Source organism: Anguilla anguilla, chromosome 1, assembly GCF_013347855.1.
Source record: "Anguilla anguilla isolate fAngAng1 chromosome 1, fAngAng1.pri, whole genome shotgun sequence".
NCBI lineage: Eukaryota > Metazoa > Chordata > Actinopteri > Anguilliformes > Anguillidae > Anguilla > Anguilla anguilla.
Window position 1 is genome coordinate 9,070,717 of NC_049201.1, and position 15,869 is coordinate 9,086,585.

The 15,869-nt window shown below is 43.8% G+C and overlaps 2 protein-coding genes across 5 annotated transcripts in view; one reads left to right on the forward strand and one right to left on the reverse strand.

Moving 5' to 3' along the window:
- Window positions 1-1,138, reverse strand: part of map4k5 (mitogen-activated protein kinase kinase kinase kinase 5) — a 51,892-nt gene extending 50,754 nt beyond the window's left edge. For all 3 annotated transcript variants that reach the window (XM_035428589.1, XM_035428573.1, XM_035428579.1), the window contains exon 1: window positions 601-1,138. The gene's annotated coding sequence lies outside the window, so the exon portion shown is untranslated. The remainder of the gene's footprint in view (window positions 1-600) is intronic.
- A 351-nt stretch (window positions 1,139-1,489) lies between these two features.
- On the forward strand, window positions 1,490-15,419 carry atl1 (atlastin GTPase 1). 2 transcript variants are annotated; one of them, XM_035420997.1, is made up of 14 exons: window positions 1,490-1,691; window positions 6,750-6,994; window positions 7,323-7,457; window positions 7,598-7,702; window positions 7,906-7,956; window positions 8,080-8,136; window positions 8,310-8,402; window positions 8,726-8,864; window positions 9,478-9,605; window positions 10,260-10,316; window positions 10,603-10,674; window positions 10,978-11,409; window positions 12,264-12,278; window positions 13,137-15,419. In XM_035420997.1, the coding sequence occupies exons 1-14, from the start codon at window positions 1,658-1,660 to the stop codon at window positions 13,263-13,265; spliced, it is 1,692 nt and encodes a 563-aa protein (XP_035276888.1). In that variant the 5' UTR covers window positions 1,490-1,657; the 3' UTR covers window positions 13,266-15,419. The 2 variants fall into 2 exon arrangements, with proteins under 2 accessions (XP_035276888.1, XP_035276964.1); XM_035421073.1 differs by having other exon boundaries at window positions 1,491-1,691; window positions 13,155-15,419.
- The last annotated feature ends 450 nt before the right edge of the window (window positions 15,420-15,869 follow it).

Genomic DNA, 15,869 nt, shown 5'->3' on the forward strand with positions numbered 1-15,869 from the left:
GTGGGTATCTTGCTTGTTATCGTTAGACTAGATAACGTTATCTTGCACAGCTAATGTGTACCGTTAATTTGCCAGCTAGTTAGATAGCACTACTAGTCTATCGCTATAATTTCATAGATACACTGGCAATTTAGTTGTCACAATAATCAAATAAGTTAATTAGACTATAGCTAAACAATAAGAAAGCTAATCCCACAGGTAGTCCGCTAGAGCTAGCGAGCTAACACTAACTCAATATGCTAACCAACACATGCACACTAGCTAGTCTAGCGTTTACTTTAAACTTGATTTTAAACGATTAGACAAGTCTGCAAACATCAAACGCGGTACTTGTAAGTGCCAAGCTCATTTCTAGTTAGCTTACTAGACTGTATCCAGTAGCTGAATAATGTTTCGGACATCTGTTTACTAACTTGCTAGCAACAAGTAAAGTTCTGGAGCCAAGCACCGAATGCTAGCAGATGGATTTGTATCCGATGTAGCCAGTTGCTACAAGGCAAGCACAGCAATGTTAGCTACACGTAGCTAGCTCGCTATCTTGCTTGACTTATTACTACAGTTTATAGCTCGCTATCTTTAAAAAAAGCAATCCATGCTCACGGGTAAAATCGTCCTTTCGGATAATTTCCAAAATGTTTTGAAATCACCGGCGTCGAATTTTTAAATCCAATGAAGTATTTGAGCCAACAATAAAAAAACTTATTCCGCAGCAAACGTTAGCTATCTCGCATAGTCTATTTAGCTGACGCTTCATCGGCGCTCTCAGCGAGCTAAGCTCTCTACCCCGCCTCGCTTTCGACGTTGACAAGCAGGTCACTTCCTCCTGTTGACAAGTCTTCTCACTCTCAATTGAGTCTGAAAAAAATTGATTGAAGGTACTAGTCTACTACTAGTGCTAGCCTGCGTTCTCAATGTCAATGGTCGAATTTTTTTTTACGAAGGGGAAATAATCATGACCGCAGACATTTTCACAGCCTTATGGATAACTAGCTACACACTTTTATTTTAACTTTCTATGAAACTCATAAAATAAAAACATTCGTAAGCTAGCTGACGAAACGAGGTAGTTCAGCGAAATTAACGATTTTCTCTCCTCTCCTCAGTTGACAAAGCAGTGCGTTCAAATACCAGGCTGCATTCCTTTTAAAGGAACGTCTTGTTATTCTAATCGCGGATACATTACAACAAAGCATCGTAAAGAGACTTACACTGCCATCTAGAGTCACTTTTACAAAAATGCAAAAACGCAAGGCTTCTGAAAATGTCTAAAAATAAGTTAACGCTATCTGAGTTACCAAATTAACGATAAACTAAAATATGCATGTATGGTATAAAATGCATAATTATTAACACAAATACAATTCAACAAGTATGGTTATCTAAACGTGAAACCTTACATTTTTAAATATTTATTTTATGTGTTTGTTTTTAAGGCCCCTTTTTAATATTAGTCCAAGAACACCCCCTGGCGGGAGTTAGTAGATGCTGCGGCTATGTTTGGGATGAGAATGAGGCTCCATCATCCTCCCAGAGCTGCGAGCATCTTCTCTGCCGAGTGAAAAAAAAGAACCTCCTACGTCTACATGTTAACTGACTAGGATAGGATCTCCAAAGCAACACAGAAAATCAGAGGATTAGAACAACAGCCTCCATCATCATGGCCAGAAACCGCAAAGACAGGGATAGCTGGGGTGAGTTGCCGTTTTTTAACGAGCACATTAGAATTGCCATGGACGAAACACAATTTTAATTTATTGTCATCTCTGATATTTCTGTCTGTGCATGTGCGTGTTGTTACATCCGTGTAGCTTGTAGATCATTGACCATAAATAATGTGAAAGACGTTCGTTAGCCTCTGCTGTATTACGCGTACTATTTCTCATTGTGTAAATTGCTTCGTCATAATAATAATAATCTTAAATGAGCGTATATGTTCACATTATTGTCGTTGACAAGACTTGCCCCGACCACAGCCCTGTGTATCTGACGTGACAACAATACTCCATCGTAAATACACAGTATAGGCCAGTCTATAATCTAGTTTTTTATTCAACGCCTTTAAATACCAGTGTCAGTGTTATGCGAAGTGTAATGACAATGCTATGTACGAACGCCTTTATGTATTACTAGATTCGTGGATGTGAAATAGTCAACGTGAAATCAGATTATTAGATCATGCACAGTTCCAGTAATAGACGAACGACATGGGTTTAAAAATAATGGTCTGCACCAATGGTTGACATCTCACCTTAAGATTTGCTTCTGCGTTTGACTGCTTGTCATAAATTAAGATACTTACTACCTGTACTTATTGCATTTGTGCTACTGGTCTTTTCATAATTCGTAATAGCATTAGTATGACAAGTACGGAACTGTGTGTATATCGCACATTTGTGAATTAAGTCCTCTTTGTGTAAAATGCAGCATCACACAGTCCCAATAAAAAATCTGTGAGATTAGAAAGGACGGGGCAAAATTGAACTTTTATGATTTCTATTTACAGGTTTTGAGCACTGACCTACATACAGAAAAGTAGCCCCTGTGCCATTTTGCAGTTATCTTCATGCCAGCTTCAGTTTTCAGGCAGTGACAGTGAACAGATATGATAGGATTGTGATAACACTTAAAGCTTCTGTGCTTCTGCATTTGGAGTCTGACCAGCCCAGGCCCACAAATAATCACCCTGACCAGGCCCAAGAAATCTGGGAGGGTTTTGTCTTAAATAATTGACGTTATTCTTGCACATTGCATTAATTTTAATGCCTCCCATTTCTGCTTTCCGGCATTCTGTATGTTGTAATGGCGTACACATCACTCTGTTTCTTTTAAAATGAGACAGAAGCGGATGTAAAGTCCTACAGATTTGCACGGTCGGGTGTGGGGGGAGGATCTTGACCCTTAAATGGGGATTACTCAGGGCCCAGAGGCAGAATGCAAGTTTCACACGATAAATCAAATTGACTGTTGGATGTTTTAAAACTGAAAATGTGTGAACGTGTGCCTTTCCATTTAGGAGGTGCTTGTGCTTTTTGTCTGCAATGCTGGGGTTTTGTTTTATGCCCCTGGCCCTTTTACATCTTGCTCGAGCTATAGCCTTTTGCAATATCACAATATACGCTTTTATGTTGATATTTATTGAAAGCCTGGGTTATCATTTTCAATAGGGGATCTGCAGGCCCCTGGGGGTTCTTGAAGATACTGTAGGGGCTCCCTGGCCAGACTCTATATGCAATGATTATATACAGATTTGGGAAAATATTAAAAAATATAAAACCAATTAATATTTAAAAAAAAAAAAAAAAAAAAAAAAATATATATATATATATATATATATATATATGCATATAACCCTTTTTAACTTATGATGGGGCATCCCCTGGACGCCTTTGAGCCTGGGTGGGGGTCCCTAGATCGGAGAAGGTTGAAAACCGCTGATTCAAGTTGTTCAAGTATATAATTTATTGCCAGTTCTTACTTTGCCAAAAATATACCTTTACAAGGTGAGTAGTGCTACATTCTGAACAGATCAGCTAAATTCAAGGGACCAGCTATTAGCACGTGATTGCTGAGGACACTCCTTTAATTGATAGCATCCATGTTGAGGCACACAGTTGAAGTTGTCGTACATTGTCTCTGCTGGTTATGTAATGGTACAAATAGTTGATTTAATCTTTAATGCATTGGCCAAAATGTCCTTGAACTTGATGTATAAACATACCTATAGGCATGCCGTGGGCAGGAGTGTCAGAATCAAAGACTATTTGCTTTAGCCTGGGGGACTATTTCAGGTCTACAAGGGCCCAATGTATAACCAACGTTAACCTGGGATATTCTGGATCAGTGCATATGTCATAGTGTACCTGTCTCCGACACCTGCTGGAATACACAAAGCCCTTTCTAAGAATGGAAAATGATTCACTGGCAGAAGCAAGTCAGCATCTTCTGTGAGATCAGCACTCAGAGGGGTGCAGTCATTACTGGATGCTGCTGGCGGGAGCACGTGCTTTTGACAATGTGGAGAGGTTCAAAAACAGAAGAAGTGGAAGGAAGGTTGTTCCGTTGATACTGATTGCAGCTCTCCCTATGTGCCCATCAAAAAAAGCATAATTTCAAAATTTATAAATACAGACCCATTTATGGTTATATTATGAAATTTTGGGCATTATTCGCATGCAGGTTTTTTTGTCCTGCATTGAAATATAATGTATCTGTACTGTTATGCATTTTCAAATTTCCACAGACATTCTGGAGTTTTGGATGCCTTTCTGTGTATTTTTTCAATTTGAAACTGGAGTAAAAGACACACCAAATGAGCCTGAAAGGCAAAACAACAGGATGGAAGTCCTGTCCAGTTTAAGAAGGAGTATATGCCTTTTTAAAATATATAAAAATATGCCTTGTGCAACTGCAGTTTTATAAGCCAAAATTTCTTCCTCTTCCAGTGAGTATTTTGGTTACACCTCCACGTCATCATTTCCTTTACATTATAAGTTTAGTGGCACGGCAACCAGTGCTAAAAAAAAAAAAATCCCTTTGACAATTCAGCATCCTCTGCTGTGTTTAATTTGGCATGGCTGCTTTGCCATTGTTTTCCGCGTGTCAGATGTTTACAACCAGATTTGCTGACTCTGGCAGCTACAGTCAAAAGCCTTTTAGTTCTCTCAGTCTCTTTCCTCTCTGAGTTGTCATTTGTCAACTCACGCATATGTCATCGCCCAGGATAACACCTCTCATAACAGCCTGTTCGCTATTTGGGGTTTTGTTTTGAAGTTGGCAGCGTTTAATGACATTTTGGATGATGTTTTACCTTCTGAATAAAGAAAGCCTTGTGTTTTCACAGAGCCATAAATTACCATCATACACCGACCCTGTCTAAACCATTCCAAGACAATAATTTCTGGAAAATGTACTCTCCAAACTCACTGCACTTTTCCTGTCCTGCTCCGCTCAGCATGAGCTGCCTGGCTCTCCATGAACATTCCAGAAGTTTGACCCAGTGTAGAGCAGCCAGAGGGAGCGGCTTTCATTATATATCTGGTTCCACGGTTGCTTTTAGCATTCAGTTGGCTTTGTTGTTGTTTTATAAAGGAATTAAAATGGTCAAATAATGTCTATATATATATATATATATGTATATAGGTCATTCAGGCACTGCCCTGCCTATCTTACATCTTACATTGAAGATAGCATGGCAGCCATGTTTACCAGAGTGCTGAGAATGCCTGATATGTGGACTCTCCTCACAGTTGAGGAGTGGCAGGGCCTCTACACAGTGCTGCCTCTGCCAGTGACACAGCACGGTGGGGGGGGGGGGGGGGGGGGAGAGGAGCAACAGGACAGCCACTCTGAGTCCTTGCCTGGAAGCCTCTCCCATAAACGCGTGCTCTTGCAATGTGAAAAGACGATTAGCCCGTGTGGTCACGTGACTCGATGTGCCGGGTACCCCGCTGACCACTTAGCTGTGTTCTGGGATCTATCGATCCGTATCCGTGTGATGTCAGCGCCGTCTTTATGTGCCCCCGAATGATCCTTAGGCAGTGGTGCATGATGAAGCATTTCAGGCTTTCGTTAGCCATGACCCGGGAAAAGGTTTTTTCACAGATTCTTTCCACTTAATTCACTAATTAAGAATTTTAAATGGCCTTTGTTTCACTCTCTGGAGTAAAAATATCATGACACAAGACTGGAGATGACCTCGATCTCTGCCAATCCAAGAAGTGAAGATCACACAAAATTGCTGTTGAAAGCACCAGTGTGTTTGCGGGCTTTTCCTTCAAACTGTAAATCTAACCAAAAGATTCAAAATGAGAATTTAAATCTGGTGGTGATTAACGGTTATCACTGAAGCAGTTAAATATGACCTTGTTTTCCCAATTAAACAGTGCACACCAAGGCAGTGCTTCCCATTGAGTCAGCTGGTGGGAACTGATCCAGTAATGTAATTGTCTGTTTGGAAGCGGAAGAGATTCTGGAACATGCCTGCCAAAATTCTACATGTACAATCCTGAAAACTCACTGGGGATCCCTGAGCCAATCAGAGATGCATTTGCCTCATTAAGTCATTAGCTTGACTCTTGTCTTTTGTGAGAAAGACACACATTTGGATGGATGATGAGGAACAGGAGTTAAAAAGAAAAGGTCTGATTGAGGAAGCCCCCCCCCTGCATAACAGCATAATTCACAATAAGTTAATTAAGCCAATCAACCAATTAAGTCCAGTGCCTGGCTTGAGGCAATTTTTGGTAATTGAATTAGCCTTTGACTATAATTTGAAAATGAAATGATAATATGAGCAAAATTAAATGCCCTTCTAATGTAAGGTTTGGGAACCCCTGACATCCTGTCTGATTGCTTAGTCAGTTCTGCTTAGTCAGTTCTCTTTCCCCCTGATGTTCAGTTGATGATTCTAGTCACAGCAGTCCCTCTGTCGCCTCCAGCTTGTTGATTTCACAATACAAAACTACACAATCCATCCATATTATTTGACCCTCTTCTTCCTGGTCAGGGTTGTGGAGGGGCTAGAGCCTATCTCAGCATGCATTGGGTGAGAGGCAGAAATACACCCTGGACAGATTGCCAGTCATTCACAGGGCACGCACACAATTCACTCACACACTCAAACTACACAATTAACATTAATATTAATATTGACAGAGGACCTACATTTGGTAATTGAATCTACAGTATTCCAGGATGATGGCATTAGACCTGTGCAATCAGGACCATTTGTGTGGTTTATCCTGCGACAGGGACCTTCCCTGACAAGTACGACTGGAGCTCGGAGGAGGAGGAGCCCGACGGACGGGCGCGGCCCGTGCAGGTGCTGGTCGTCAAGGACGACCACTCCTTCGAGCTGGACGAGGCGGCGCTCAGCCGCATCCTGCTGTCTGAGGAGGTCCGGGACCGGGAGGTGGTGGCCATCTCTGTGGCCGGAGCGTTCCGGAAGGGAAAGTCCTTCCTCATGGACTTCATGCTGCGCTACATGTACAATCAGGTGAGGCGGGCCTCCTCCGCCCCATCACTGTAACACAGTACAGCGAGGCCTGTGATGGCCGTGCAGGGGATCTCTCTTTCCTCTGGGGGGGATATGGGCCCCAGGAGTCGGGCGCAGGAGTGACAGAGATGAATGAATGATTTAGCCTTGTGAGTGTATGTGTGTGTGTGTGTGTGTTTGTCATGTGTGCGTGCGTGTGTGATTTTGTGTGTTTTTGTGTGTTTGATCGTGTGTGCACGTGTGTGTGTGTGCACATATGTGAGAAGGTTTCTCGTGGCTGACCACTGAACGCAGCAGATTTAATACAGGCTTGTGTGTAAATGCGCAGGCCTCAGACGGTTGGCTGGGGGAACCCGACGAGCCGCTCACCGGCTTCTCTTGGAGGGGCGGGTCCGAGCGGGAGACCACTGGCATCCAGATCTGGAGTGAAGTCTTCCTGGTGGACAAGCCAGATGGCCGGAAGGTGAACGCGACCTAAAATTACCTTTCGGTCACACACTGCCCTGTCAGATAAGGACATCTGCTTAACTGCTTCGTTATTTGCAACTGCAAAAGAAATGATGGGCAATCAACCCTGCCTGTGGTTCTTTCTCTGTCCTGTAGGTGGCGGTGTTGCTAATGGATACGCAGGGCACCTTTGATAGCCAGTCAACACTGAGGGACTCTGCCACCGTGTTTGCTCTCAGCACCATGATAAGTTCCATGCAGGTACTGCTGCTTTACTTGATCGCTGCACTCTCCCCATGTGCTTTGGTACATAAATATGCACACCAACCAGTATAGTTGTAAAATATAAATACTTGATAGCCTACTGACACACGGCCCTTTCGAGATTTATACATTTAGAAATTGCGTTATTTCTGCTGTTTCTGTATTATCCTCTTTAATGCGTGGTGGATGTGTGTCTCCAGGTGTACAACATCTCTCAGAACGTACAGGAAGATGATCTTCAGCACTTACAGGTAGATTCTATGGCTCTATGGCAGGTGCTCTTTCAGAAAGCCGCACAGATTGAAACACTCATATATACATTTTTACCAATGCCTTCTTCTTTCTTCTCCTGATCGTGCTGTTTTTTGTTTTAGCTCTTCACTGAGTATGGCAGACTAGCCATGGAAGAAACATTCCTGAAACCTTTCCAGGTATTTCATCTCTCTTGTCATGATTTGGGTTATATGTGGACTTGCCTACTTTCATTGTGGGTATTTCTCACCTATATATATATTATATTTTCTTTGATATTGAAAATTCAGCGGAACTGTGTGAGTGTTCAGGAGGAACGTGATTTGAATTGAGTTTTGTTTATTTTTTTCAGTCGATGATTTTCCTGGTTCGAGACTGGAGCTTTCCCTACGAATTCTCCTACGGACAGGAGGGAGGCATGCAGTTTCTGGAAAAGAGGCTCAAGGTCAGCAGTTGTTTTTGCAGAGTGGCAGCTGAGGTATCATAACAAATAAGGGAATGGACTGACAAGAGTGCCAGCTCAATCACCTCATCCATCAGGCTGTTAACAGATTTGAATGGCACCAGGCCAGCTAATGTAAACTGCAAGTCACTGGGGATTGATGCAGACTGTTTGCAAGTCTGTCGGGCCTCCAGAGATACTGCTGTCTTGCTTGATTTGATTTTGTGATAATAACCTAAGGAAGGCAGCTTTTCATCGTCACTAAGTGAAGAGGTCTGATGATGACTGTAATGAATGAATCTTGTCTGGGCGTGGTCCCGCTGCAGATTTCCGAGAACCAGCACGAGGAGCTGCAGAACGTCCGCAAGCACATCCACTCCTGCTTCACAAACATATCCTGCTTCCTCATGCCCCACCCTGGCCTCAAGGTGGCCACCAACCCAAACTTTGACGGACGGCTCAAAGGTACGCCCCCAAAAAGACACTGCATGCTGCTGAACCTCTTGATCGCTGAATACAGAACATTAGCACGGACATACCACCAGTTTTCAGCATCTCCCACTGAGCAAATTCAGTTAGCAATCAACAAATTGTATTTCAGAAATGTACCCACAATTACAGTTCACTAAATGATTTTCGTTCATATTTTTAAATGTATTATTTACAGTTTAAATAATGATGTATTGCATTTGATTTCACACAGTGGTCTATAAATCAGACAGAGAACTGAGCTTATTATGTATTTGTCTCCAGATTTGTACTTGATTAACCCCTTAAGGTGTAAGGTCACAAATATGTGAATGGAATGTTCTTAACTGAACATTCTAATGCTGATGTAACAATCACTGCTGTTAATGAAATGGAGGGGAGTTCTAGAACACTGACTTAAAAATCTGGAGAGAAAAAAATATTCCAAAAAACCTACTCTTCAAAGGGTTAATGCAAGTACCACAAGTTCCATCCAGGTACTGTTGATCACCGGTAACAGTCACGACAGGATGCTGTGGGAGTTCATTGCATCTGCCTGACTCTGCCTGACTCTGCCTGTCTCTCCCTCCCCCCCTGCCTGTGTGTGCAGAGATAGACCAGGAGTTCATCAACAACCTGCTGGTGCTGGTTCCCTGGCTGCTCAGCCCACGCAACCTGGACGTGAAGGAGATCAACGGCAACAACATCACCTGCCGCGGCCTGGTGGAGTACTTCAAAGTAAGCCTGTCACTCTGGGCCAGCGCGGAGTTAGCGCTAGCTAACACACCTGTGAAGAGGCTCTCTTCAAAGGCTACGGCAGTCATACTGAGCTAATGTCAAATGTTACTTTCTGAGTCTTTCACAAATCATGTTTCTAAATCCCACTTTCAGGAAAGGACAGATATGGGCTTGTCTGAACTGCCAGCAATGTCAAGTATATAGTTATACCTAAACACAGTGATTCCAAGCTGGATATATTATGTCTGAATTATTTTATCAGTATTTTATCATACATTGCAAGCAAGACATGGTTATATTGTTGTATTATTGACTATCTTCAAGCTTTTTTATTTTTCCAGGAATGAAAATAAGGGCAAAAAAAACTGAATACAGCACAACTTAATCACAGATGACAAGCTCAGAAGGCAATATTATGTGACATTTTTTGATCATCAAAAGTACCGCACAATTTCTCAAAATAAAACACTGCCATTTATTCTTTCAAACTGCTCATTAACACTTTCCTGTATAGTGTTTTATGTATAGGTATGGGGCATGCCCCCGCCAAGGCGTAACTTGGCGGGATGGCATACCTGCCATCCCAATTACAAGAACTTGACCTCTACGCACAAATTGACTTTTCAGTAGGGATTAATCCTCTGCTTTTTACAGGCTTACATTAAGATTTACCAGGGAGAGGAGCTGCCTCATCCAAAATCCATGCTGCAGGTATTCACTTTTCTCATCAGAACAATAACTACTCTGTATAATAAAGGGGGATTAAAATGTAAGCCCACGTGTAATTATTCAAAGGAGATATCTTTGGCCAGTAATACAGACATTGCAGAGCACGTTCTTCTCCTCATCCCAGGTTATGGCGTTTATTAACATAGTGTGTGGGTTTCACCATGTGATCACTTTTATTTGCTTTTGACCTTCCCCCCCCAGTCCAGTTCTTCAGTAAGTCAGTACACCTATTTCACCTTTGACCTGTGACCCCTTCCCTGTCCTTCAGGCTACAGCAGAGGCCAATAACCTCGCAGCGGTGGCAGCAGCAAGGGACTTGTACAACAAGAAGATGGAGGGGGTGAGGGAGGCAGGACACCACAATCCCACTACACAATTCAATTACAATAAACAGCATTAATAAATAAAGAATGGAATGTCCTTAAGACAACTAGCTACGCTAAAACATACCTTACAATCACAGATAGAATAGCTTGAAAGCTACAGTAGTTATGGCTAGTGAAACAGTGTGGCTCTATGTTTTCCAGGTACAGTTACTCTGCTGCTGGTTGAGTCTGCGACTGCACAGGTGGATGAGGGTATTTGAGGTGCAGACGTTTGGGTGTTCAGATGTTCTCTGCTCCTCTCTCTCTTTCTCCTCCAGGTGTGCGGGGGCGACCGGCCCTTCCTGGCCCCCAGCGAGCTGCAGGCGAGGCACGGGGAGATCCGGGAGGAGGCGCTTCAGCTGTTCCGGGGGGTGAAGAAGATGGGCGGGGAGGAGTTCAGCCGCCGCTACCTGCAGCAGCTGGAGGCGGAGATCGACGAGGTCTTCGTCCAGTACATCAAACACAACGACTCCAAGAACATCTTCCACGCCGCCAGGACCCCCGCCACGCTCTTCGTCGTCATCTTCGTCATGTACGTGGTGGCCGGGGTGACGGGCTTCGTGGGCGTGGACATCATCGCCAGCGTGTGCAACATGATCCTGGGCCTGGCGCTCATCACGCTCTGCACCTGGGCCTACATCCGCTACTCCGGGGAGTACCGCGAGCTCGGGGCCGTCATCGACCAGGTGGCCGGAGCGCTGTGGGACCAGGTAACGCCCCCCTTTCTGATCCGACGGTCCCCGATATCAGCGAAATGTACACCCCCGTACTGAGTCCAGCGGTCCAGCCTCTCTCCTAATCACCCTGCAGGGTCATTGTACTGTATGCACTCCTAGTCACAGCTTCATATGCAGTGGAGTTCTCTATGATTCACCACAGCTGAGTCAATATGGCTCTCAATCCTGGAGCGAAATTATAGTGTGGCTGCTAATGCAACTAAAGACTTTATGAGCCGTTAACGATTACACCACTGGAGGGCGACTGTCTCGCGGTTCTCCCCAGGGTCTGAGCGGTTCCTTTTTTTGCCAGGCCACATGAAAGGTGTGGGAAGCCTCAATTAATGGTTCGTCAAGTCCCGGAGAATAAATAAAGAAATCCGGTTTTGTAGCTGCACACTTTCCCACGGTGAAGACATACATACATCCCGCTCACATGCGGCAGTTGTCTTAATTCCCATTAACCCGCGTTTATCATAAATCCTACATCAGCCCTCTCATCACTCCTGTAGCCACGCCCCCTGTCTGTAGCTTGTTAGAGAGGACCACAGTTTAAGAGCCGTCGCTCTGGCTTATCCTAGCGACAGCCTTCCATCGTAAGCAACACGTTCAGCTAGGCGTTTTCCAGACAAGTGTTCCGCTCTTAGCTCAGCTGAAGTCCTTTGTAAATTGCTGGTGCCACTCGAAGGTAAATCGGGGCCTTGCTGTGACGAATCCCAAGCAGGGATTCTGCAGTCGACTCTGCGGGGTCTCTAATGTGCACACTCTGACTCAGGCTTGTTATCGACCAATTCTGAGGCTTCTCTTTCTTCTCTTTCTCTCCTGCCCCCCCCCCCCCCCCCCCACAGGGAAGCACAAACGAGGTAAGGAAAGGCTTGCCACCATCTCTGGTATTGCCAAGGATGTATTTTTGCCTCACTGTGTTTGAATCTTGGCACAATCATTTCCTCTTACTTTTATTCTGTTTCATTTATTTCCTGGTTACTGCATTGTTAAGCCGCGGGTGTTCAAAGGAGCATCGAGTCTTCTTACGCAAGTTTTCCAGTTCCAGTGCTGTATTTTTATCTGGTTGCGATTTCCCTGGGAAACTGCAATATTGCCAGGCAGGAAGTAGAAACATTAACCTATTACTGATGTTAAAGTGCACATGGATATGAAAGAGAGAAGCATTTAATGATTAGTTTCCTATGAAATTCCTGCCAAAACAACCAAGAGAAAATTGCACAGAGAGTGACACCTGGTGGGCAAAAGCAAACCACAAAAGATTTATAGACAGATCTAAATTACTCCAATATTCTCCAAGCAATTTTATTTTTGTAATCTGCTATAATTAAAATATCTGTGTATAGCAAGTGACTAAAAAAAACATTTTTTTTCGACTTTGTGAAATCAGTTATGTGTACAGCAAGGCTGCCCTTTTCCTGGATAATTACCGTCCTGTAGGTTTTAACTCCAACCCCAGTCTGGCACGCCTGCTTCTATTAATTAGCAGCACAGGAAGATCTCTAGCTGCTGAATGAGGTTTGCTTCGCTTCATTAGAGTTGGAGTCAAATCCTACAAGACGGCAGAATCTCCAGGAACAGGGTTGGGCAGCCCCAGTCTTATTTTAGCATCGAGTGGGCTGTGTCCTGCCACTCGTCTCGCGTCCAGTTTAAAATGAGCGTGTAAAGATGGCCGTCTCCCAGAGTGCCCTCGTTTTTAAAAAGTCTTACTGTTGCAGCCGTCTCCCCCCTGGCAGGCTCTCTACAAGCTGTACAGCGCGGCCGCCAGCCACAGGCCCCTGTACCACCACGCCTTCCCCGGCCCCCAGGCCGACCCCCCCGAGGAGCAGGACAGGAAGAGGAACTGAAGCGCGCCCCCCAAATGCCTGGGCAGTGCACCGCAGGGGCTTCTGGGTCACCACGACGTAGCATGACGGACAGAGAGAGGGAGGGGCGGAGCATCCTCAACCCACTGGGCACTCTTTTATTATTCTCTGATTGACAGGACAAGTCTAGTAACGCATTCACTACTATATAGCTAAAATGGGAACAAAGTGGGATCCACTACACTACAAGCTGAATCCCCTACTGATGGGGCAAGGCTTCAAAACAATGGAAATCACGCGTCATTGTTATTTTTCAAACTTAATTTATCCAGTGTTTTTTTCTCTCTCCTTTGTTTCAAGGTAAAAAAACAAACAAAAAAAAACAACCCCATATGTACATAATCATTTTAAAGGATAAGGGGTGAGACTGTACAAAATACAGGGCTGCACAGGTGAATATTTGCTGTTGTCTTTCCAAGTAGATAAGCTGCCATTAAAAAAAGGCACTGAGCTGTTCACTCAACTGAGTTGAAGTAGAGTTGCTTGATCACACGGGTTCATTTCATTTGTATTCAATGCAATGTTTAAGTTAAGTGCTGTTAAAAAATCTGTAATGTTTAGAATCCAGCATCTGAAGTATGCAACTTTAAAAAAAAAAAAAAAAAAGCCTAGGGATAATAACTATTTATTCTGTTATCTTCATTATAGGTTCTCCATTGAATCTCTGGTAAGGTAGGAGTTCTTAAAATTAAAATATACTTTAAGGCTTTTGTTTCTGAAAATTTTGCATTTAAATGTTTCCACATAATCAGGCACTGTGTGCACAGCATATTTACTGATAAACGCAACTGCAGTACCGCTGACAGCTCCTGGCACCTGTACACCCGTTTGGCGCGTTTCTATATCCAAGGCTGCATTTCCCCCTATGAAGGAGTGCTTTGGTAATGGGGTGCCGTATCTTTGTGCCGTACGCTCAGCTGCTGTAACCCTCTGACATCACCGGGTGACCGCGAGGCTTGTGCTCGTCCCAGTGCGCGCGTCAGACCAGACACGCGCACGCGCACGCGCTTGTGGAACAGAGCCGACCTCACACCTCGTTATCGCATCTGACTGGCGATCCGCATTCACACCGTTGATGTTCGCGGGAGTTGAGCACAGATAGAGGACCGATCGGCTGGTGATAACAGGACGGCGGAAGAGGCTGGGATCACGGCTGAAAAAAATCATTTCCTGCGGCAAACTCATAAAAGCGTCCTTAAATAAACTTCCCATCCGAGTCGTTTCTTTGCACGTTTTCTGCTGTAAACATGTACACAAAAATAAACAGAGAGTTGAACCAGTGAAGGATTTTGTAAATGTGCAAGCTGGGGGGGGGGGGGGGGGCATACTTGTTTACTGCCCTACAGGTGAGCCGGGCTATTGGAAGCCCACCACCCCCCCCAACCCCTACCCCCTCCCTTTCCCCCAGCGATGTTCCACAGTGAAGGTTCCAGCAGAGTTCTAAAGCACACACACACGCTGTTCTGTGGTTACCGTGGCGACAGTTCTAGATTGCATGCTATTAGAGATCGTTGTAAATGGAAGGAGACCCTTTGACCTGTTTGGTGGCAGGGGAAAGATGAGTCGCTCTCGAACGCCTCGCAGAATCCCCCGTTTTACATGCCGGATGTTTACCTGAGGACTTCTCTCTGCCTACTGCTGCATGGTAAATACACCTAAAGAGTAGAGTTCTGCTCCAAACAGCTTCTATTCGTAAAACAGTGGCTTGTGATGTAAGAGCGCTTACGTGTTTTAAAAAAAATAATAAAATAAATTGTGGACTTGGTGGACTGTTACATTTGTAGAATGTACTAATTGAACTTTAAGGAGCTCCATCCGCATTTAGTCGTTGGAACGTTCATGTAAATTTGATTTTGCTGTATAAACCAGTCTAAAGAAATCATGTTTTTTTTTTGTATTTTTATTTTCCATGTCAATGTTCTGTATAGGTTTTCCGCACAGTTGACCAAGGAGTTGGTCCTATCTGGGTCTGACCAAAGAGATTTCTATTGTAACATTTTGTTGCTAATTCAAGTTGTGAAAAAAGGGCAGAACACAGCAACACAATTCCAAACTTCCATTAACTGTCTTCCATATTCTGTTATGTCACCATTTGTGAAGCACTATTGAGTTTTTATTAAATGGGGGAAGAACATCTGACTGTGATCTTTTAAGTTTAAGAAATAATCAAGATTTTTCAACAACAAAAAAAGTGAATGAGAAATGTAATAAATACGTCTCAGTGATATCTATCCATGATCAGTATCTATCAGTGATCATAAAAAATATTGTAATACTTCACCACTGGTTTTTTTTTTTTAACGTGAAGTCTCACCTAAGGAGATAAAGTCACTTTAATTTCAGTGAGACAATTGAGACAGAAATGAAATGGCACTGAACTCGATTATAAAACTACACCCACAGCACCACACAACGCTGACACATTACGTTACTGTGTACACATCTAGGTTAGAGGCAGCCCGCGTAACGATGAACTTTTTTTTGCACGACCTCCATCTGAAGAGCACCGACCCGAAGATCTGTGTGGTGAAAACTGAACCGAACGGCCTGGATCGCGGTGTACCCTTACGTCATGGCCTTCCCCCC

What these genes read in the sequence shown, in the direction of transcription:
- atl1 (XM_035420997.1), top strand. Translation starts at nt 1,658, where the DNA reads ATGGCCAGAAACCGCAAAGACAGGGATAGCTGGG. An exon ending in CAAAGACAGGGATAGCTGGG is followed by an intron (nt 1,692 to 6,749) that starts GTGAGTTGCCGT and finishes ATCCTGCGACAG; the next exon opens with GGACCTTCCCTGACAAGTAC. An exon ending in TGCGCTACATGTACAATCAG is followed by an intron (nt 6,995 to 7,322) that starts GTGAGGCGGGCC and finishes GTAAATGCGCAG; the next exon opens with GCCTCAGACGGTTGGCTGGG.